The following is a 25,501-nucleotide window of genomic DNA, read 5'->3' on the forward strand; positions in this document are numbered from 1 at the left end:
CCTAGATAAGGTTGGATTAGAAGAAGGCACTACAAACAGATGTTGCAGATTCTGGAGTACTGAAGCAAGTAACATACATAAACTAGTACACATATCGAGCCCTCAGAGCCTGCAAGACACATAAATGCAAGGTAGTCAGGGGCTTGTGTGTACAGCTCAGTGTTTTCACTGGTTTACAGACTGGTTTAAGCCAAACATTATTAAAAACCCTACCGGTGCTAAGTTAGGTATTTAATAAAAATGTTTATCTGTAAACAAGAGTTATCCTTACAACGGATCGTTTTCCAGAAATTGGAATTTCAAGACAGTGCAACAATGCTTCAGTGTTTTCTTTGGCAGTAGACAGCAAGTTGAAATGTGAAATTCAAATCACTTCAGAAGAGCACGGTACAAGGTTAGAGAATGCTTCATCTCCCTCTCCTGTTCCATGCAGAATATCAAGTCCCTGAGACAGACACGAGTTATTCTTGGACGAAGAAGCTGTTTTGTAAGGCTAAAATTTGATGACCCAGGAGCAATTCCATTGCTGTTCAAACCCTAAGAGTAGAAGGGGAAAGAAAAAAGAAAAATATTAACATTTCATGTCAATACAAGTTTTTAAATCAAACTGGTTGGGTTGTAATGCCTGCGTGCATAGAAGCAACCTGTTGATATTCAGCTTTACTTATTACAAACCAGAAATCCAGATGCCCTTGGTACATTCAAAAGACAAAGCAAACATGCCAGTTAATGGTTTACTCCAGTCAAAGCAATGAAAAAATTCTTAGTAAAAAATTCCTTTTTTTCCTTAAAATATATTATTGTAAGATAGGTACTGCTGTTTCACTGAAGTCATACTAAACAGCTGTGCTTTCTCACTACAAGCTCACAACAAAGGTGGTACTACCACTGTTCCTGTGCAGAGCTGTGTTGTGCTCCTAGTTGCAAGAACTCCAGATGTTTACATCTCTTCTTAAAGAAAACCATCACTGCGATGGGCATGAGCCTTGAAACGTGGCCAGGAGAAACTCTTATCCTGGCCATCACCTCTCAAATGTCCTTTACAAAAGCAAGACATAAACACAGTCCAAGCATCTGTGCATTCAGAATGCTGTATCCAAGCCTATCCATTTCAGACAGCAGCCTCACTTGGTTATGAAAGCACAATTGGTGTGCAGATGATGATGTTTAGTAGTTATACATTCAGGCTATTGGAATGAGCAACCCCCATGCATTCCAAAATGTCCCAAGATTTATTATTAGGGGTGGGGAGCAGGAAGAAGATTACCATGAGCTGCACAATAGACTGGCTACTTATCTTGGAGCCAATCTATGCTACACAGCCAGTCTCTTATCACTACTGGAGGGTTCTTGGTAATGAATGCAATTTGTACAAATACGAGTGCTCAGTCTCTGTAACTTCAGCAAGGCAATGCCTGCCAGCATCAACACCACTTGGAGATGGTGTTGCTTGGATGCTGTGCTAACTATATCAATTCTTACCCTAACACTCTGTAAGACTTCAGCAAAATGACTTTGCCCACTTTGCTTAGGGAAATCTGGTTTAAAAACCCATATATTAGATACAAATATCAGTAGTGGACTATTTATAGTCGTGAATGCTACTGTTGTTAGGAGGAAAGCATTGAAATTTTTTTTTTTTTTTTTTTTTTTTTTTGGTAAATAAAAAAGGAAAGAAAAGGATTCACCAGAGAGCACATACTAGCCACGGAAAACCCAGGGCATATTGCAGAAATGGAAGCTGTATTTCTTACTAGCAGCACGCAGGGTATTCAGCACCATTTCATTTGCTTTACAGTCGATACTATTAAACACTATGAAATGCCATCATTTGAAACTTTCAGTTTGTTAAATGGCTTGGAACAAATGCGTGTGTGGGGAAGACTGCTGGCCACATAGCACAGAGAGGGCACTGCTGTCCTGGTAAGACACAAGGGGGTCACAGTTCAAGTTTGTCATATGACAGCCCTGAAGGATCCAGGGAAAAGATAGCTCTGCAATGCAGCTGCCAGCACGGGTTGAAAAGGAGGTCAGTCCAACAGGATGCGGCAGAAGGCCTGAGGCAATGTTATAAATGAAACAAACCCCAAGGGTTTGCAGGAACCCAACAGTAATGTCCTTTGTAATTCAAAGAACTTTATGGAGGGGAAAGTATTTTCTCTCTAAATAGTCATTAGACTACGAGACTTACCTTTAGAAAGATGCAAACCAAAGCCACCTCAATGCAGTTTTCCTCCTTACAAAAAGAAGGCAGACATCACAAATCTCCGAGTCTGCTTTGGAAGCTATCAGAACAGCAAGCTGTTAAAACAGAGAAGCTGCCCATGCTTGAGACAGAATTATGGATTTGTTTATGCTTAAATTCTTTCCCATCGTGCCCAATGCAGGGACACAGAGTGATGTTTTGCAGTAAAGTCACTTCCAAGGCCAAAGCTTATACTGGACTTCTGTTTGCTAAGACAGTTCACATTTTTCAATTTCACACAGCATCAACAGGCCTATCAGAGCTGAGTGCAGTATTTGAGGGGCTCTTCAGACAGCTACTGAACCTATCTAAACCAATGGCTGCCACATCCATGTTAAAAAAAAAAAAAGGCCCCTCTGTGCAAGATGGTTTAAAATCACAGTAGTCACACAGCACAGCAGAGGTCATCCCAGCTCAGACTGGACTGCAAACAGGCTCTGTATGGTCAGGAAACTCATCCTACATTACAAAACCTCCTGTATGTCTCTGATCAGTTTACATGGGGATGAGCAGTGACTAGTTGCCTCTCACAGCTGCATGGAAGATGGGTCTTTTACGGGTTTTGAACACTGGAACAAACAGCGCAGGGTGATGGAGTGTCTGTTTTTAATAAAACATTTAAGGAACCAGAAGTAAAAACAGTTGAAGTTATGTTGTCACCTGCATACCACAATGAACCATCACACGCAAGCTTCAGTGTTCCCAGAAGCCTGCTCTTGAGCAAGTTCCTTCATCCTTCCTTAGACAAGTACCAGCAGCCTTTTACTTTGCATTTCATATGCCCCTTCTTGAAAGAAGATCCCTGATGCTGCTTTTCAGACATTAGTATTCATGTTAGAACAACACCAGTCTGCTGTACCTTACTCCCAGATATCTCTATTATGTTCCCTCCAATGGGGCAGCAAATTGCTATGCAAAAAATAGAAAAAACTGTCTTGTTAGTCTGGGAGGCTCTTCATAGCAGAAGTCTTCTGTCTACCCTCAGACACATTTGTCATCCTTTTCTGAAGAGAACTGAAAAATAAGGCTTTTAATGATCAGTACCTCAAAGAGCAAACAAACAGGAGAATTACCCAGCACACGTACTGCCTGCCCAACAGGGTATCAGCAGCAATGCTGCAGCTTTAGTATAGCTTACAGACCCCATCTGTAAGTTAAGGAAGGTACTGCAGCAACTGGGCTCTGCGCTACTGGAAACCAACTCTCACAGCATGCAGGGCAGCTGGCTTAAAGTCAGCAAAGCTAGGCTACACAGGCAGTTCTGTGCTTCACATACCCTCAGAGTTCAGTCAAATCAGCAGCACTGTCAGAGCAACCGCCTTTGTGATCCTCATAGCCTTCTGTATATTCCTAACAGAGATCAGTTACTCTTACTGACTGTGGCAACAGAAAATACTGTGGAGCTCCTGCAGCAGTTCCATACCTGTTTTGCAGCTCCTGTGGTCAGGAGCCTGCTCCCAAAACACGACTTTAAGATCTTTAGAGCTCTCTCCAGTGGCCAGATGAAGAATTAAATATTGATTCTCTTTTCAAAGGCAAGAGTGAATTTGACCAGAGCCACAGCTGTCACGACAGTAAGGCTGAAAGACAAGACCCTTCCTTTACCTGAGCTATCATCATTCTCCTAATTCCTAGTCTCCCAGGTACTTGGAGCACACAATATAGAAGTCTGCATCTTAAACACTGCAGGAATACCAGAGCTGTTCAGAGCTATTACACAGGACTTGAAGCAACACTCAAAGGTCAACAGAATCCTGCCTTCTCACAGAACCTGCATAAGGCTCAGTGAGCTCACCTGGCAGAGAATATATTCCCTTCCCAAATTTAATGGCTTCCCATCAACTGCATTCAGAATTTTCAACTCTTGGTGTGGTTAGGCAGAGGTGCACTTTAAGGCAGCAAAACTTCAATCAGATGTTAAAAGTAGAGTCACGAGCTCTCATTTTAATTTATGGCGAGGCATAAATACTTCTAAGCCTCAATGCCAAGAGAGTAAACTATCAGTGCAGCTTTGCTGTGCATTACAAAAATATCACCAAAAAAAGGAAACAGTAAGGAGACAGTTTTCAATGGCATTTGTAAACACTGAGAAGTTGCAGCTGTTTGTAACAGATACACTGTTGGAAGGCGGTACAAACAGCAGCCAGCACAACTACTCTAATTCAGGTTCAATCCCCAACTCACTTGTGGCCACACTGAGTTCTGTGATAGCCAGTGTGTCCCGTACATCAGTCTCCTGTCTCATAGAAGAGAAATAGAAGAGAAAAAAGGTTAAAAAAAAAAGCCATAAACATGTGAAGTGCTCACTTTTCTGGATCTCAACAAGAAAGGCAACCTGTCAGAATTCTGGAAATGTTGATTATGCAAATAAGTGCATAATTTAGGCTAGAGTGAATTTAGGCAAAGTGAAAGAAGTTGATACTTCAGTGGCAAACCAGCATACTGATTCTGCCTATTCTGTCAAGCCTCACAGTCTGCTAGAAATACTCCCACACTCGCAATGCTAAAATACTACGCTACTCAATGTTTATAAAAATGATTTATTTTTTAAGAAGTTGTTTTTGCTGTTGTTGTTTTTCATGTGTTGACATTTAAATCTCATAGACCATTAGGACAGATCAAGCTGATGTCTGAAAGGCTCAGATCTGTTTCCTGACTGTTTTCGCATACAGCTGAAAACAAACATGTATATTTATGATGCTATCTGTAGTCTACAAAGAAGTCTCACCAAGCTGTCAGATCTATACAACAGAGAATGCTATCCAACTACACATTTTCCTCAGATTTCATTGCAACATTCCTACAAGTCCTTTCATATGTAGGCAACAACATGCTTTACATATTGAAACAAATTACTGTGAATGCAACGTCAGTTTATTCACTATTATGCCCAAGATTCATGTACGCATGTCACTTCGTGTGGCTACATCAGATGCTTAATCTGTACCTGGAGGTAATGAATACTATACAAATATGTCATGTTAGTTAATAGACAATTATTAAGCTGAAATTTTCTGGCTCTTTGCCACATCTTTTTAAGCAATGTATTGTCAACTAAATTATAAATTGCTTGACCCTTCACATGTCATCAACATTTCTGCATTACCAATATGTTCAGCCTAAAGCTACAGTGCAATTAGTCATTTAAATTGCAGATATCTTTCACACATAAGAAGAATTAAGTTCCCATCTAGCACAGAGAGAGCACAATGTGGGCCGATGAACTGTGGTTCTGAAATGAATGAATGGCAGGCAGGAATATTTTGTCCTATTTACAGGGGAAAAAATTCATATCAAGTGTATGTATGGCCTAGACTGACAGCAGCCAGAAAATTCAGAGCTCAAATTGAAACTCCATAGCTGATAGGGCTTTGCCCACATATCTGCTGCAAGATCTAACTAGTATAGCTTCAATATCTTTTCTCATACCTTCCCCAAAGGTATAACTACACTGTAGACTCCTCAGTTGTCCAACAGCTTGAATTAAGAACTAGAAATCAAAATCAAAAGTCTGCGTATTGTATGCATATGCAAAGTAGAAAAAAAGAAAAACTCTCCTGTATCGCTTTAGACCTATGTCTCAAAATGGGCTAGGACAGACAAAGGAGAGACTAACACAGAGAGACACTCACTGAGAGGAAGAAGAAAACCTCTCAAGTGTAGAAAGATTTTGTAGCCTGGCTCTGAAGACTTACATGTAAGTAGTCTAATTTAAAGTGATTGATTTTAAATTCATTTTCTGTAGCTTTTAAGAAAATACCTTAGCAGATTATCATGTACCAATATGAAACAGCAGTTAGAAGCTTCTCTGTACCCCACAGATACAGACAGGGCAGCAAACCCATCCTCCTTCACTGCAGAATCAAGTTTAATTCACATTCAGGCACAGCCACATCCTTCGCATAAATATCAAAGGAGATGGATTATGCTACTGTGTTCTCTCAGGAAGTCAAAAAGGTGGCATTAAGTTCTTAAGCTAATACTTCTAACAGTGCAAAGCCACATGCCTCTTCCCTTGACTGCCATGCATCCCTTTCTCAAACATAAAAAAAAAAAAAACAACCAAAAAACCAAACCAACATGGTAATTTGATTGTCACACTGTGGGAAAACAAACTCTCTCTTCCTCAATCATTTGGTTTTCCTACATTTTGCAAGAAAGGACTTGTTGCTCAATGGCTTAGATCTTCCTAGGTTAGCCCAAAGAATATCTCCAAAGCTTGAACATGCACCATTTACAGAATATGTTTGATCCACATGCATACTGGCATCCTAATCTGTAAAACAAGCAGAGTAAATTTAAGTTCTGCTAACAATGATCAGATGTGGCACAGAGCTTGCCCTAAAAGAGGAGACGACAAGCTGGCTTTCTCCACACACATTCAATATTAAAAATGGAACAGTGACCAGCATAGAATATGTATTTCTCCTGTTTCTTCTTGCCAAATTTCTTTCCAGAAAGAAAATGCCAACTTAGTTGTGCACTGCAATATTGGAAGCTGTGCATCACCTCCAGAAGTACATTATTTTATGCTTGTTGACAAGAGCTAGGTGTTTTACAGAGAGAACGTATCTGAATACCTATTCATTGACCCCAAGATTTCAGCCTCACCATTTGCTTCTGCATCAGTAACCCGATGGGACCAACCTGGGAGAAGATGAGTGAAGGATACAGCACAATAGCACTCTGGGGCAAGGCAAACCTCAACACTTCCAAACGGTTGCTATATTATCATTAAGCTAGAAAACAGATGAGGAAAAAAGCACTCCCCCAAAAAGTTACAGTGACATGCAGGCATTCAAGAAAGTTTTACTATGTAAAGTAAGAGAATGGTCCAACCAGTTTTTTGGTTTTTTTTTTCCATGCTGATCAAAAGAGTAACATTCAGTCTCCCTACTTTCAAAAAATAGTTTTTTCTTCCCTACTGTGTGATAAGGTACAAAACCACTGCTCTTAGTTCACGATGGAAGACAATGTGGGAACTGTAACACTTTCAGTTAAAGGAAAAAAAGCTTACAGATTCAGAACTGCAGCCTGATTCCTCAAGAAAAAAAAAAAAAAAAAGGAAGTAATCTGCATGGGTTTTCAAACTTCTAAGATTCCAGCTATAGTGAGAACTAGACAAAACCGTTTTCAGAATGACTTTGACAATCTTGACTATTTCTCAATATTGAAAACATCACAGTGTATGTTACTAACTAATAAAAAAGCCATGAAACAGCACTTGAAATCAGGAAAATAAATGTGTGGCTTTGTTTTTACAAGAAGGGGTCTCCCTTTCTCCAAGATATGTTATGTCTCAAGTCTTCCTACTGTAATTCATTAGTATTCCCCACATGCCCCCAAGATGGGGAAGCATAAAGAGATAACAAATATACAAACCCCAAAACACACATGAATCAAATCTTAAAGACTTTCTTACACTTTTGTACTCAGAATAAGGTCCAGAATGAGAGATGAAGATATTACCACTTCTGAAATACCAGAAGCACCAGTTACCACGATAGATGTATTTTCTTAACAGGATCTTCTGAAATTGTTATTTCTGAACAACATTCCAGTGTCAAGTTGGAATAAATTCAACGTGCAAACTAAAATTAACATGAAAAACTACTCCCAACTAGTGTTTGAAACAAGAAAATTGCAGAATTTCCAATAAATGGTTATTTTTCCAGGACCTGACTTTTTAATTTTGTGATCTTTATGGATTTGCCCCTACTATTGTTTCAAGTGCGGCAATGTGTAAAAAATAAACAAACAGGGCAGGATACAATTTACCCCTTTTATAATGCTTTTAGTTGAGAATTAGTTCAAATTAGATGAGAGAAACTCCTCTGGGAGGGTGCATTTGAGCAGGATTTATGTTCATTTGTTACCCGCCACTCTGCAAAGTGGTGTGCCTGCTGTTAAACAGACTTTTAATTGTAAAGCACATGCTTGTGCTCCATCACGTTTTAGGTCCTGAATTAAATAATCCATAGCAGGTCTACTTAAGTAAAAAAATCATAATTCAAGAGAATAAGGTGCGGTAAATAAGTAATAATCAGATTCAAATACACCAGGAAAAAGGACTTTCCAGAAGAGGTACAAAGCCCAGTGGTTGAGTGTGAAAGAAGCAGATACTCAGAACAGAGGGACCATCTCAAATAAACACTTTCTTTTGTGGAGAAACAATCTGCTAACAAAATGCTGTTTCACACCCTTTACACTCACTGTTACTATACCAGAAGATATTAAAACCAACTCCAACCACGTTCTTTAAGCTGCACTCTTTCAATATCCATTACTTTTTGGTAAGGGATAAAGGTATATATGAAATTTGCTTGCAGTACTTCACTTTTTTAACAGTGTAACTGATTATTTCTTCCCTGTCTTTCTAAATACCTCAGGGCTTCAGTTTACATCAATAACAGCTTGAAATAATTCATTTCCTTTAATTACCATAGTAGGCAATGATTAAAAAAGCTGAATGCACAACTTTGCTGCAACAGAGACTAAAGAGATACAGACTGTACAAAGAACATTAAGCGAGTTGAAGAAGTCTCTGTTAAAAAAACATCAGTGATTTCGTTCAATACTATCAAAGGATCACTCATATTCAGGAATAATTCCTTCCATCATGCTTGTCTGTCAAGATATTGGGCTTAAAAAACGGTCACAGGAGTATTATGCACAGATTTACTTTTTGACATTGCACAGTCGGGAAGTTCTGACATTTAATATTATTTGTGAGTGAAGCTGTCTGTATTTGCAATTTGAAATGAGAAAGTACATCCTGCCTGTTTAAATTATTCTCAGACAGGTTGCCCAAAAAAATGATTTTAAAGATGCCCAAATGTGTATCAGCCTAAGGCCATATTGTACTTGCTTTCAGTTTCAAAACCTCCTTTCATCTCTGAAGAATGGAATGTTGTTTACTGCTCAGAATGTTTTGCCATGTTATCATGAATGTATTACAAATGTTCTGCTTCTTGAAATATAGTGTTTGTCTAAACCATTTTTTATTCTACATGGGAAGTCTTAAGCCTTTTATAAATTTGTTTGGATATACTGGGACACTTAAATGCTTAAGTATAAAGAGCCTTCACAAGTTTGTCATCCTGCACAATTTCACAGAAAAAGAAATTCTGCAGAGAATTAATTTCTAGTAGCACGAAGCTTAAGTACTAGGCATTGGAATGCACGTGAGAACAAAAGTAGTTTCATTAGCAGAATTACCTTCCCCTTCTTCTCTTACAACTCAATAATTAGTAAGGCAATCCAGGAGAGAAACATCTTAAAAACAGCAGATACATTTGTGATAATGTTTATAGTGAGTTTTAGACACAGTCTGCACCTTCCTTTTAAAAATGACAGTGTAAATAACGGATTGCCACCTTACAATTCCAGCACTTTTCCATTTCATTTTGGCACAATTCTGTAAAGCTTTTAATAAAACCGATACATTGCAGCTGATGAGAAATAACTGAAAAGCACCCAACAGGCAGACTTGTTAAATATTCAGAAACAAATCTGGCAATAATTGTAGGAAACCACTATGAAGAAGAGGAACAGCTATTTGATAGAAGCTTAGGAAAAAGAGAAAAGGAAGGGGAAAAGTTCTCATGTTGAACGCTGTTTTCCAAATCTTTCCAGGAGTAGTATAAAAAAATAATCTGTGCTTCCAGCTTCATGAGAATATGCATTAAAAAACAGGAGAGAAGTGAAGAGTAGCTACTCAAAAGCTTATCATGTTGCTTTCTATTGCTTGTTTAGATAGCAATTCCTTCACTTTACTGGCAGTAAATAGTGAACCTTTAAAGACTTGTGTGTCTGACTCCATAACAGAACAAAAAAAAAAAAAAAAGGAAGTTTACCCCACCTCCTTAGAGAGGTCTTTTGTCAGGCTGAAAGGAAACCAACAGGCCAGATACCACAATTGTCTCAGTTACGTTGCAAATATCAGTTAAGCTGTATACAAGGTCTTCCCAGATTGCAGCATACAAAACCGTGAGAGTATTTTCACTCAAGCATATATTTAAGCTTCTGAAAAAAAGCCTTAAGACAGGAAAAGCACTACTTCCACCACAAGTTACTTCCTGGGGCTTCCACTCGTTGTGCTTAGGTGACAGGCCAAGCAGCCATTCACTCATGCAGCATTGAGGCCTAGTGAGAAAGAATGGCAAATCTGGCAACGTTTGCAATGCAGCTGGCAATACCCTTCTCCCATTTTCAGCCAAGATGATGATTTCAAACAGAAGCAGGCTGTCAGTCTTCTTGGAAAGAATTTCAGCAGCCTCATTAACTGTTTCCAGGTTTTGGAAACAGTTAATCTCCAGCAGAACATTAAGAGATATGTTCAGACCAAGGTCTGTTAAAAGCACCTTCAAGGCATTTTAAAGTGCTGGATGAGACAGAAAAAGAGATCTGACTCACTGCAGGAAGAGAACGGTCTAGCTTTATGTATTTATTTACGGTGGGTTTTTTTTTGGTGATTCAGCCAAGGCAAACTCAGAGCATAGTGAAAAAGAGTCCCTATGCATTGCATATAGAAAGAAGTGCACAAATGCCACACTCATTTCAAAAAGCTATCCAAAGCTACCATGAGTTCAACTGGTGAGCCATGACATCTAGCTACCACAAAAGACTAGTACAGCAGCATTATCCTCCAGAAGTTTCTCTGAGCCACCACATGATCCAGTCAACACACAACATTCTTCATAGTTCTGGATATTGCACACAAACATGCCAATAAATTTACCAGAAGTAACCCTTGCAAGTAGCTAACACATGAACTGGTTTCCTTACTGTAGGTAATCAATCATTCTGTAAAAAGAAAATTCTTTTTCCCTGCAGGAATTTCTTCCTACAGGGAAGAATGAAAATAGTTCAGTATGAAGATACAATGCCATCATGTGAGTCATTGCAAACCATCTCAGTACCTCTATCCCAGATCCAGCATTTGATGAGTCCAGTGGTCTCTTCTTCCTTGGTCCAATGGCTGCCAAAGCTGTAAGGTTAGCTTCTCTTTGTTGCATTTGTGCTAATTCCAACTGTTGCATCTAATTCAAAAAGAAAACACATTAAATACAGTACACAGTATCCTAAAAGGCTAGTGTTTTATTTTTTTTAATCATTGTTTCAGACAGTTCTATAATGCTTACTGCATATATATACTGCATATATCAGGAACATATTTGACAGCATCATTTCCTGTCTTTCTGGACACTCTTGACAAATTCCAATAAGTTGTTCCTGAAATGTTAACAGTCCTACAGGCAGTACTGCATAAATAATGCTTTTTATGGAGACTGTACTGTAATATCAACGGAGTCACAACAGGAGCCTCTCTGCTGGTTCCTTACATCAGAAACCACTGCTGATTAGCAGAGAACATTTCGTCAGAAGTGATGTATGTAACTGCATTAGTATTATAAGTTGAAGCTACTGAGCTCTATGGAATAACAATATGCTTAGTACCCAATATCAATTCACAACTGTGAATTCACTGGAACTCTTCAAGCTGTTTTACCCCAACCATAAGCTTGATGTAACCACTCTGAAATATCTCACTGTTCAGATAAATAGGATGCTTTCAGTTCACTAATGTTTTCCCCTGCCCTCCCCGATAAATATTTGAATCTCCAAACATGTCACACAAGTTAGACATGTAGATTTGTTGGCATATATTTGGTTTTCAGTCACCTCCAAAATCCTTCAATGCAAAGACATTCTTACAGACAACCTCTGCCTGAGTTAGGTAGACTTAGGATGGGATTATTTATTTAAAGCCAGACCAAGTAGCCAGCAAATCTCTTCAACAGTATTTTTATGAATCTCAAGTAACAAAGTAAGACTTCCCCTTCTTTTACATGTCTGAGGATAGGAAATAGCCCCTGGAATAGAGATGGAAGGAAAGAAGGAAGAAGAAAGGCATATGTCCACACTTCAAGATACATACTATTTTGCTCTGTTCAATAGATGCCAGCTGTTCTGGAGCTCAACCCAGGCAAGACTGCTGACAGACTTGCTAGCTTGGATTGCCCCTTTGCTAATACAGCTACACTGCTTTCAGATGCTTCAGCTGTCCAGCTGGGAGCACAGGCAGAAGGGAAAACTCTCCCTGAAGAAAACACAACTTCTCTATTTCATCAGGCTGAGTTTGTCCTTCAACACAAACCTCTAAGTTTGATACCAGTCTTTGGATTATGTGACATGCAATTTCAACAGTTCCTCAGCCAGCACTCTCCCTGCTCTCAGAACTTAGAAAATCTGTTTGGACCGGAGTTCTCTGCATGCGTGTGCATGCACGTGTTTTTAGAAAAGAACACACAGCCACAGCATGGCAGCAAATTATCGAGTTCTCCTCCCTTCCTCCCCCCAAGTCATTAAAAAATTAACTGGAATTCCTCATTCAGTCAGTACAGTTATTTCACTTATCAAGCCTGAAATACATTGCTTTTATTTTTGCTCGCTTTTCAGCTGAGATTTCACTTAGAGAAAAAAATCAACTTGAAAGACCACCTGAGCTTGTTGCTCCTACATTAATTATCTCCTTCACTTGCTACTACTACATAAATTAGCGTCTGCAATAAAGAAATACTGTTGCTGTTGTTTGTTTGGTCAGTGGCAAAGGGAGGGTTTTTTCCCCTTTTGTAATTTTGCTTTGATGTCATTTTTTCTACCATTTTATTTAAGGTAGGCTTGTTCTTATTTTACTGATGCTGGCAGCTTCACATCGAGCATTGAATTAGCTAGGCTATTAAAAAAGAAGAAAAAAGAAAAAAAGGCACTTCAGAGAATGATTCCTAAATGGATATTTTTCCATTTAAAACTCAAAAAAAACCACACATTCTCAAGATTAAAACCACACATTCTCAAGATTTTTCAATAGAAATTGGGGAGTGAAGACCCTGCTATGAGTAGTTGCCTTTTTTCTTATGTGAGAATGAGACAAATAATTCAGTTATGCAAACAGCAAAGTTTACAAGTCAGCACTGATCACAGTATTTAGGCTTTTGCTTACAGAAAAGTAGCAGTACTTCTGCAACACTAGATACCATCATTCACTTACCACATGCTATTCTTGCTCTTCTGCTCAATGTAAACATATACAGCTTTATTCATCAAAATTAACATAGTTCTGTGTGCTTAGTACCTTCCCCTCAAAGCATTTTTTTCTTCCAGTTATACTGCTTTGTTTACAAGAACATTTTTAGAGATTGTAAGGTTTTATTTGTCACTTAAACTTGAGAAGTGTTAGTGCTCCACCTTGTCCAAGGCTACCTCCAGCTGGTAGTATAAAACATATCGTATAAAATGTTTCAGAGCTGATGGATTTTTCACCAAGCAGTCCCAAGATGATGCTGGGAACACCTATACACTATAATCTGCTCCTGCAGTAATTTCTCCACTCTGTAATTAGTTGGATCATTCAAATCAGTCAGAACCAGGCACAGGCTTCAGAGTAAAAAGAAACAACAAAAAAAGGAAATTGCTGTCTTGTTGCATTCTAGACATCTTAGACTTCTTTTTGAGATCATAATTAAGACAAACAAATTTAAACATTCAGTTTCATAATGTACTCAACAGATTCCCATTCAGAAATAAAGGCAATCATCCAAACTACAGCAAAGCCAGTAAAATCATCGTTTCAACAAGCTCTGTTCCCTTTAAAAGTGTGGCATTAATGCCCAAACATTGTGCAAGCAGTTAAGGGATGGGGATAAGAAAATGGTGAAGATAACATCAAGGGACAGCTGAGGATACTGACTGGCTAGCTATTGTTGCATTTTCCTAAATAAAATTAGGAAAGAGCAAGAGGCAACTAGGCGGAGTCAAATTTTTTTTTTAACTGGCATATTTGTAGCACACAAAGCAGAAAGATCACTACGATATGCAAAAGGCATTAAGACTAGTAAATACACCTTATTGAAATACAAAGCAAATACATCTAGCATTGTTTCTCATCGTTGGACTGCTTTTTTTTAGTATCAGTATCTCTGAATAAAATAGGATATAAATAGAAACTGTCACATTCAGACTTGTATCTTGAAAACAGATTATTTTTTGTCTTCAAGACAGAAGTATAATGGCAATTTAAGAGAGATAGGGTGAACCTGTCATACACTGACCCACAATGCAGGTTTCCCCCTCAATCTGACCTGCTTCATCTACTGAAAGATGCTGCTGTTTCGCCATGACATGGAGACAAATGCACATTCCACCCCAAATTCAGTCCTCAGGATCAGTGTGAAGAGGGGACAAGCTCCAGGCAAGAGGCAGATGAGTGCTCCTGCTCCCCCTTTTCTGATTTTTATATACACACGAAGAATTACAGTACAAAGAGTTCTAAAAACCTGTGTATAAAGATCAAATTGCTATGAAAACGTCTCAGAACTTGTAAAATAGTCTTTGTTGCTGCTGGCCTTTTTAATAATAAAAATAGGGTTTAAAGTCTGGTCTTGCAGCAAGCAGGAATCTCTAGGGTGACACACTAACCATTTTAGCTAATCTGACCTGCAGCACAAATCAAAAAGTAAGGTATGTTTTAAAGGCCTCTCTTATACTGAAACGGCATTTGCAGCATGGCTGTAATCACACAAAATGAAAGGTTTTCAAATTGACCTCTCTGTTCTTCACTCAATCCTCTACTGAGGAAAATATTTCTTTTTCTGCTCACAGAAATTGTAGTCATGATGCCTCATATCCACATTTCACAGAAAATATGCAAGATCTATTTTTACTGTTACATCAGTGACATTTTTGGTGGCATTTTAGTTTTAACAAATTTCAAGCTGACAACAAGAAGCACTTGGGATGAAGCGTTGAGACTTTTTAAAGTTGATACTACATGTTGCTTTTAAGCCTTTTGAGCTAAAAACTACATGACACGCGATTGATCACATTATCAAAGTTCCAATAATTCAAACCCTGTAAATCTAGTAAAGTTTTCCTTAAACCTGCAAGGAAGAATCTCTTAAGCACAACAGAAGGAAGGAAAAAGTATTCTCTACTAGAAATAAACTCATTAACACCAAGTAATCCATGAAGCAAATGGCAGCAGGTGACTAATATCAAGTAAGGAAAAAGGAGAGAATTGCTGAATGCATCTCCACTTTTGAAAAGGAGTAACAAAAACACTCATGTTCAGTCACAAAGCAGAACACGATTCCATATTTGGTATAAGCTTTCACACAAGAAAAAGTGCACGAAACCTTTACTCTCTAGATAGTCAGTAACAGGTCTGAGGTTAAAGAGGAGCCAAACAGATAGCAGTCATCCAGCACAAAGCTGGCAGATGACAGTCACCTCAAGAAACGCATGCCACTGCCCACATCTGCAGGAGTTCTGATACACAAAAGTATTAGGAAAAACACTGAGAAAATTCTGAGAAGTGAAGAAAAAAAATATCGAGGCACTAGGAAGTTATGTTTGGGGGAAAAAAAAAAAAAAGCAGTCTTGGCAATGCGGTAACAAGTAGAGATGTACAGAAATGAGCTCAGAAACGGCGCTAAGACAGATGGAAAGCTAAACACTGCAATTCTGGATTTGGTTTTAACTGATACAAGGGAAGAGACTAAAAAGTGTATCTAGAAGATACTGATTTTAATATCAAGAAAAGAGCAAGGATTGGGATGTCTCCACATACGAAGCTGTAGACTGACGAGTATGGGACAGATTAAATAAAATATTTAAACTAACAGAAGAACTGGCAAGAAAAGGCCAGGAAGAAAAGAAAGCAGGGAAGGCTGAAGACAAGTTAATGTATGCCTAAAGGCTTATGTGTGCTACCCAGCAATAAGTACATCAGGAGTAATAAAAGCACTACAGCAGATGAACAAGAATTTGTGTAAGACTTGCGGGAAGGAAAAAAAGTAAGGGCTGCAGGCATACAGAAGAGGTATAAGACACAAATTCTTCCAGCTTCCACAGTGAAGAAATTAAACAATAAGATGATTAATATCAAAATATTATAGATAAGTCAAAGCAACAGTCACCAAATGACAACAGTTCCTTCTAACTAGCTTGCAGCCAAACACACGTGTACATACTATTGCCCCTTACTAAATGTTTTTAAGCACCTCAACATTCAGTTCTTTAAAGTGGGGCACAAAACACACTGAAATTAATTCTCACCTTTTTATCCATTCTTTTTTCCAACCACCCTTTTCAGTTGAAGTTTTGTTGTGTTTCACTGTGTCCCCCATCAAACGTTTTTAAATCATCCCGTTCTCAGTTGCTTCTCCCCTTTCATTGTCTTTGGAAGAAAGCTTTCCAATTTTTTGCACTCCCTTTAAGCATTTTAAGGAACTTGTGACAAAAATGAAAAACAAACCTTAAAAATCTGTTTTCGGTTCTGTGTCTCTCATACTGGTTGTCATAAAGCTCAATGAGCATTACTGCCTCTGGCCTCTACCTTTCCTATACAAAATGTTCTGCCCTACAGGTTGAATGCTGCTGAATAGCAGTTCTCATACGGGGGGTATTCTCTGAAGAAAACTGACATTTGAAGGCAGCATATTTAAACATTTACCATCCTCTCCTCTTCCTATAATGCAATTTCTCTTCTTGCAATTGCTTTCTTTCAAACTGTTTTAATTAGCCATACAATTAGTTTCTGACTGACTTTTCCCTCTGTTGTAATTTAAAAGTAGAAAGACAGAATAGCACGCACTGAGTTGATATGCAGCCTAACTTACAGAGTACTACCAACTACTGTAGATTTCTTCCAAGTTAATACTCCACATAGATGCTTCAGCAGCAAAACAGGCCTGAAAGTAGCTGCATCCTCCAAAACCAGATGCCTTAAATATTTATACCATAAAAGCTGCAAAATATTTTGGAAATTTTAGCAACACAACCATGCAACAATCAACCACAGGTTAGAAAAAAATTGAAAAGTTTTATTTTGCTTCTCCTTCAGTAGATACTCGACATTTTCTAACGTATAAATAACTGGTACCTACAGATTTAAATAAAGATTTAAAGAAAAAATCCAGGACTTAAGAAGTTACTGCACCCTAATTTTGCCCATTCTTATTAAGAATTTCTCAGGTTTGGATTGCCTATTTCATTTTACTGGCTTTTTAACAAATACTGATGTATTTCTGTGCTCCAGAACAACTGGAGTATGCTCAACCTCTGCATCCCATCAGTTTGCCTTACTTAGAGGCCCAGAGAAGTTCATGTGTGTCTAGCATCCAGCAGCAAGAGCATCAAGCTCTCTTTATGCATGTTGTTAGACACAGCTGAGGCTACTTTTATTGTGAGGCCAATAAAAGGCTACAGCACCCTGCCAAAGCTATCAGCTTCCCCATAGTTTTCATTGTTTCTGATGCTATTTGTGAGAAGACTGCTCATCATTGCCATCAGACCTGCATTACCACAACAGAAGAAATGGACTTGGGGGTGTTGATCGATACTCAGCTGAACATGAGCCAGCAGTGCGTTCAGGTGGCCAAGCAGGCCAATGGCATCCTGACTAGTATCAGAAATAGTGCTGCCAGCAGAAGCAGGGAAACGATCATCCCCCTGTACTCAGCCCTGATGAGGCTGCATCTGGAGTACCGTGCTCAGTTTTGGCTGCCCCACTACAAGACAGACATTGAGGCTCTTGAACATGTCCACAAAGGGGCAACAAAACCGTGAGGGGTCTGGAGCACAGGTCTGAGGGGAGCAGCTGAGGGAACTCGGATTGCTTAGCGTGGAGAACAGGAGGCTCAGGGGAGACCTTACCACTCTCTACAACTGCCTCAAAAGAAGTTGTGGCAAGTTGAGGGTCAGCCTCTTCTCCGATATAACTAGTCACAGGATAAGAGGGAATGGCCTCAAGTTGCACCAGCGGAGATACAGGTTGGATGTTAGGTAAAATTTATTCTCCAAAAGAGTGGTCAACTACTGGAATGGGCTGCCCAGGGAGGCAACGGACTCACCATCCCTGAAGGTGTTCAAAAAATCTTTTTCTTATTGCAGGGAAAAAAAAAACCACCACCAAAAAACCAACAAACAATTATGCCTATTCGATAATCATGCTTTTTCAAATACCATAGAAGCAGGTAAGAAACACCACAGAAAAATAAAGACAACATAAATCAGGTAATTAAGTTGAAGCTCTCAGGAAGTCAATGAAAGTTGACTTCCTGAAACTTGAACATGAAAAGCCCATTATAGCAATGACATCTTATTTGCTTTTTTGCACTGGAAAGGAAACTGAAGAATTTTATTTTATCCTGCCACAAGAGTAGTCTTACAGAATTCCAACTGTTAGATTCAGAAAACTAAATATAGAAGCAGCAGAAGAGTTGTGGGTAGGAAAGGAAACGATTCAATAGCTCAAAAATTGAGAGATGGAGATGGTAGGGAGAAGAATTGAGTTAGAGTTATTTGAGAATGTGAGGGGAAAAAGAAAGAGTTAGGATGGACACACGAAATAAAGTGAGATGATTTTTGAAAAAAGATAATACAGAACAACAGCATTTCCAGCCATTAGCTAACTCCCAGGAATGCACTGGAATCATGCTGACTTCAGTGTTTTCTGTGGGGTTTATTTTGTCTTTACAGAAAAGTAGTGTTCAATCTTTTCCTCCAAAACAGTTAATGAGAAAGTTAAATTGAATTTTCTCAGTATCTCATCTGCTGCCATCTTTTAACATCTGAACCAAAATCATAATAAAATAACTTGTAGGAACAAAGAACTAAAAGACCTGTGAAGTCATCAGAATACAAAGTTGCCAGAACAGCCAGGGAGGAAGCAAGCAAGTTTGCTGTTTATCATCAGGTAGGCACTCCACATGCTCTTCCCCTTGTTCAATATGCAGCTGCTCACCTTTTTCACTGCAGGGTGCATGAAGGTAAGAACAGAGGTGAAGGCCACTAATATGGATTAAACAAAGATGCTATCAGTATGATACTTGCTCACCTGCTTAACATGAAGAAGCACTCTTGCACACACAAAATCCGAATGGCTTGCCCAGTTTCCACCTTAAACTTCCTACAGCTGTAGTACAAACAGACTCACTTTTCAAGACGACAAAGAACAAAAAAAAATCAGAGTTTGTATTTAAGTTTACAGTACACTGATGCATACTGCCATTTTTACAGGTCGTCTTTGATGTACTATGCATATACCATGCTTGCTGACTTGATAGCATCCTACACTTACTTAAGTGGTCTCCTTTCAGAAAAAGAAAGGAAGCTAGAGATAAGCTGTAAATACAACTACAATAATTGCATCAATTGAATATTGTTTATAACTAGAAGTATAGCTGGAAGTAGAACATGAAGTATCAGAAAGCACCTGAAAAAAATTGAATTTTAAAAGTACAAGCATCAAGGACAGAACAAGGACTGCATCTCTCTCAGTTTGAACCTGCAGCTAAGGGTGAATGAAAAGCAGGGGCAATTCATCCAGGCTTTGGAAATGCAGTTATACAAAGAGCTGGCCTATGAGGTGAGTAAGGACAAAATCCTTGAGTGGATAAAGGAGCAGCTTCAGGCAAGCCTAGCAGCTGTCTCAGAAAGAATGTGCACTTTCTGTAGCTATTAAAATTTGCTGAAACAGGTGAAAGGGAGAAGTCAAAGACTTAATTCATAGCCAGCTATGTAGCCTAAGAATATAGCAAAACAAATGATTTAGCATAAGGGAAGTTTTAGGTAATAGGTCATGCGAAAAGGGACAAGAAGGTCACAGCAATTACGTATAGTCTTTTAGATAAAAGAATCCACTACCAAGTCTCTGGATGCACTTCCAGCAATTTCAAGAAGCTGCCCCCAGCTACTGGATGACAGTACATCCTGGATTTAAAAGTATTCATTGTTACAATATACACCTTATATTTTGGGAAACACTGCTTTAGAAAACATCCAGAATGTCCAGTGCCACTACCCCACAGTCTTCCCCTAGTCCCAGCAGGTCACCATTAGCATACAGAAGATAGCTCTGAAGAAGGAAGACCCATATTCATTCTTTAAGACCTACAAAGGGACAATTAGACTAGCCTTTCTAGTGGATACTCAACCACAGTTGCCTGGAAGGGATTCGATTCCAGCTGAGAAAGGAATTGCAATTCCTACCTTTGGTTTGCTAGGAACAGGCTACACTCATAGCTTGACCAGTAAGAATGACAATGGTGAGCCTTTTCAGGCTTTCATCCCAGCACATCCTACACTAGTTTTAGGTTTAGGATGTTTGTTAATTTCAATTTTGCTCTTACTGCAGACCTACTTGCACTTGCATTTTTGTACTGAGCTAACCATCAATAAAGTGTCAAGACTGACCAGTTTCATGTGGGCTCCTTACAACTTAACCTTGAAACAGACAAAAGAAAGCACCAGGAAGGTGGGTCTCCTGCACTGCTCATGAAATCTGGTGAAGTTCTGCTGCCCCATACTCAGGAGAGCAGAGGGTAAGGCAATACCCACGAAAAGATCTTCATTGTCTAAAGTGGCATATCTGCCTGCTTTTCCTATGATGAAGCAGTTGGAGACCACTCCATGATTGGCAAAGCACAGACAAAACGCAGGACAAACACGATTAAGGCAGTGCTCATCCAGCACAAGATAAGATATAGGAAAGATATCTTTCCTGTATATATCTTCATAAGATATATGAACTAGAGGATTTTATACTCAAGCAGTCCTCTCCACTCTGTTGGCTACTTTTTTGTACACCTAGAAGAACCAAAGTACACTGTTAAATTTCCTTCTTCTAAATATCTTGAGTCATGGAATATTTTTCAAGACCCTCTATGCTATTGTTCAAAGGCAAAGAGAAAAGTAGTTGCATAAACTAATTGCTAAAATGCAGGTTTGCAGTGGTTCAATAAAAAAACTACAAAAACAATCATATGATCTAGAAGTAAGGCCACCTACAAGACAAGACAAATCAGCGTTTACCCGCTGATTGTTGAACCTGGTGGCAACGAGGGAAACTGGAAAGGGCTTTAAGGCAACTTCTGTACTGGCTGATTATTCTGTAAGCATGAAAAAGGAGTTGTAAGAAGGGAAAAGGAATTAAAAGATAGACAGTAAAGCAAGTTTTCTCTCCTCTCATTTTACAAATTTCTTCTACTTTGGTGCAAATCCAGAGCATTGATTCTAATACTATTTTACTGGATTTCCATTTGTTTTGCCTCAGCTCCTACATTAATCCAAACAATAAGGGCCTTTAAAGCATTCATAAATAACCTGCTGCTGCTCCTGGCACCTAGGAGCCAAGTGCAGCAATGTTAAGCAACAACAAATTTCATAGTTCAAGAGGCACAGTTAAGGAAAAAGGTTGCTCAGAAAATCACACTCATTTAGCACAAAGATCCTTAAAAATTGCATGAAATCAGTCAAGTAACTATAGAAACGAATTTCTTCAGCTCTGTATCACACGTCTCACACCTCAATTGTCTTTATTATCATCTGCTGTCAGATCCTTAATCAGAAATGTGAACAGGCTTGATGATTTATTCAGCAGGGAAAAGAATCTGTAGGTCAAGTGAAAAATTTCACACACACATACACACACATCTTCAACCTTAGGTACTTTCATTTCATTCTGTTCCCAGTAGCTCTGGGGGCAACTCCAGTGAGATCCAATATTAAGGCTCAATTAAAATAAGCTCCAATTAGTGGAGCTTTTTTCTCTCAGGCTAGAAAAGTCAGGAAATGGATATTGGGAAATGTAAAAAGTCAGCTACTGAGAGGAGGCTGCAGACATAAATGAACTTATTTGTTGATTTCTACAGTTGCTATGCAGAGGCCTCTGGGAGTAAAAGCTTAACCAGTCTAAGCTATAAACTAAAACCCCTGCAGCTAAACATGAACTGTGTGAAACAAGGGCTCCATTCCAGAACAGAAAACTGCTGGGCCCAGAAAATTAAAAGCCAGAGGCGTTTTCCATTTAAACTAAATCCCAGTACCGCCTCCCAGCCAAAGAATTATAAGCAGTATCAGATTTACAAAACGAACAATTACCCTGGAAAAATGTAGCCTATTGTACAGTCCCAGATGCTAAATCTCAAAGTTTCTTTTTTTTTTTTTCTAATCCCACATTATATTCCTACCAAGTGTACTGCTGTAGTTTACAAAGAGCCATTTCTAAACAAGACTAGAACTACGAAAATAAAATGTTGAAAGAGATCTCATAACTCATTGACCTCGTTTAAAGCACTGCCCTTGCCTGTAGCAGTTCCTGTCCTTCCCCAAGGCCTCTGCAAATGGTATGCAACAGCAAAATAAACCCTGACCTAATTGCCAGGACAGGGCTGCCAACCTTCTCTCAGCACACAAAGGCAAGCATGGTAACTTGAAAGACCTACCTCTTTCACTTTCTGCTTTAAACGCAGATGCTCTGGATCTTCTTTATTGGAACGGCTCTACCAAAGGAACAAGAAAAAGATTGAATAGGAATTACTAGCATCCAAACACCACAGCATACATACATTAAATATTTAATAAATGACAATTTTCTCCTGTGATTGAAAGATTTTGCTCCAGGGGCGAATGCCTCAATCCAGACTGGCTCCCCTCCCCCTCCACATACATACACCCTCCCCTCCCCCTCCCCCCATCTGGGCTGGCTGCCTCTGCTCTAGCCTGAAGCAAGATTAAACTGAAAATGATGCTAACACTGTCAGTCAGGTCCAGTCTAGGCATGATGCTGTTCATGTCAGCAGCAGACACTTACAAAGGACAGGAAGTGCAGGAAAGAAAAGGAGTCATAATTCTGTACTTCTGCAAGTACAACTTGATTCTTTCCAGTCTGGATTACATTTCCACCCAAGGGGATCCAGAAGTCAGCTCAAAAACAAAACAACAAAATAGGAGAGGATCGAGTCTCATGTGATTGTGCAAGATCTACTGATTTGTTGGGGTTTTTTTGTTGCTGTTTGCTTGTTTTCTTTTCTGCTCTTGTGGGGAGGGAAGTGGGAAGGATACTTATTTCTGTTCTGATTCTCAGATGCAAGTGTACCAGCTCAAAGTTGAACTCTCTGATCTAACTACAGAAAAGAAATATACCTGTCAGGGCAGCAAATCTCCCCAAATTCCAGGTGTGCAGAAGGACAAGGGCATTTTTTGAACTCAAAACTGAGCCATAAATGAAGTTTATGGCTATGCGAATATTACTTTTATTTCATTTTGTCCAGAAGGAATAATCAAAAGAAGAGCTCACTCTTACCTGAAAGAATTCCTTACCTACTTACCTGAAAGAATTCCTATGGTTTTTAGGAGAATGTAAAAAGCCTAAAACCCTTTTCTCTATGGTTTGAGTTATCCTAAACATTAAAGACTAGTTATAAGGCCAGTGTTTCAGCTCTGAAAAGCAAAAAACGATGTTCTTACCTTGGCTGCTCGTAGCAACATTTCACGTTCCTCTTCATCCTTTCTTTGCTTTTCTAGGTGATCAAGCTTTTCAAGAAATTTTAGCTGTGCTCTCGTGTCACTAGATACAATGTATGTATCACTCCCCTGAAAAGAGAACAGGGCTTTTTATACACCACTAGAGCTAATAAATGGAATCAGCCTGAAAATAATGCTGTTTTCTCAAGCTGAGAAAGGTAAGATGCTTTAGAAAGACTTCAGGTGGTATCTCCTCTCCACTCAAGCATGCATCTTTGGATCTGTGACTAGCAAGAGGTTATGGAGCAATTGACAAAATTAACACCTCATTCTACTGTCTATTGACTACAATAATATTAGAACTGTAGTTCTTATGAAAGGCTATCATAAATTTCATAACCAGTAAACAAACAAGATTGTCTTCTGGATGGATTATTAAGAGGAAAAAGAACAGAACTGAGAAGAGATCATCATACACTTTCCCATTTAAAGACAGTGGATAAAAACATAAGACCCAAACTTTTGAAGTTTTTGCCATTTAATCCAGAACTTGAAATAAACCTTGCCTGGTGGGGAATAAAACTGGTTACATTAATTTTGTGGTGGGGAATGTGAGGTGATTGTACATAATTTATTGTAGCTCCAGAAATATATATTTCTGCATCAGGGGATGCTTTCAAATCACGGAATAGTTTATGTTGAGAGGTGATCTATAAAGTCACCTGGTCCAATGTCCAGCTCAAAGTTGGGCCAAATGAATATTATTGACTGGTTGCAACACTAACTGAACATGTATGCATTCAAACAAGACTACAGTCATTTTAGTATGTACATAGATATAAACAGATAGCAATCAGCAGTTTGCTTTTCTTATCATTTTTTTCCCCTTTGGAAAGACTAAGTAACTTAGATTTAGCCTGTCTCGAAAGGAAGAACAACAGAAGGAAAGATCTAAAACGTTGTCAGCCATGAAAATCTATTTTTTTAACTGCTTCTGCTCTTCTGCATTGGGTATTGAAATATACACATCGGACAAAGGACATCAAGCAAATCAAGATACTTATTTAAACCACTCTAATGTACATCCTAGAGTTTTCTGTCTCTGTTATTTTGTGATCTTCTCTTTTCCTGATACGTTTATATTTAGGCTTTTAGCAACCAAACATATGTATTTTCAGCAATCCTTCCTTATACTCCATCCAATCTCACACTTAAATGAAGCAACTCTGACATGCAATTCTTATGGAACAAGCACAGGACGTTTTACAGGTATATTCTAAGGGAGGGTGTACTTTACATATATAAACTATCAGTGACTTCAATTTCCAAACACTTAAGTTTTCAGACACAGTATACTCAGACCCTTCTTCCCACACTCATATACTTCTAAAAGTTGGAAGAAAAGTAAAAGTCACATTGTGAGTCACTGCTGTCTTCCAAACTCAATTCTCACAATTCAGACAAAGCATGAAATCAATCCCTCTTCTTGTATTCTGTTCGCTCCTTTCAGTGAGCCACCACATTGTCACGTATCATCAATTGTGGCTCAGACCACACCATGTGTTGCAACTAAGGAGACTTTGTCCTTCTCAAGAAGAGTCTGTGGTTCTGCAAAACAGTCTGACAAGCCTTTCTCTTCCCTCTTGTTACTGCTCTCAACTTTTTACTGCTCCCCACAAAACACACACTCCATGAGTCAGCCTCAGCACAAGTACAATTTGTTTTGGAGCAGCAGTTTATAATCCACCACCATGCTGCAATCCTTTTAACAGGACAAAGAAGAAAGCCATATTACCAGAAGATTATTTTTTGAAGTTTAGAAACGCTTCATTCTGGAATGTTGAAAGTCAGGGTTAGATGATTACATTTTTAAAGTCCAATCAAAGACTCGATGCCAATTAGTGATGCAAGCCACCCAATGAGAAGTACCCCGATGCAGTATCATAA

At 38.8% G+C, this 25,501-nt stretch overlaps 1 protein-coding gene across 1 annotated transcript in view; it reads right to left on the minus strand.

The window, feature by feature from the left end:
- Positions 1-369: 369 nt before the first annotated feature.
- TAF4B (TATA-box binding protein associated factor 4b) overlaps positions 370-25,501 on the minus strand; it is a gene marked incomplete at both ends in the record, with an annotated part of 68,859 nt that continues 43,727 nt past the window's right edge. The window contains 4 exons of the mRNA XM_079533648.1: positions 370-537; positions 11,167-11,286; positions 22,534-22,590; positions 23,558-23,683. Coding sequence (XP_079389774.1) covers positions 370-537; positions 11,167-11,286; positions 22,534-22,590; positions 23,558-23,683 — 471 coding nt within the window. The remainder of the gene's footprint in view (positions 538-11,166; positions 11,287-22,533; positions 22,591-23,557; positions 23,684-25,501) is intronic.

This window comes from Tetrao urogallus (genome assembly GCF_951394365.1).
Source record: "Tetrao urogallus genome assembly, chromosome: 3".
NCBI lineage: Eukaryota > Metazoa > Chordata > Aves > Galliformes > Phasianidae > Tetrao > Tetrao urogallus.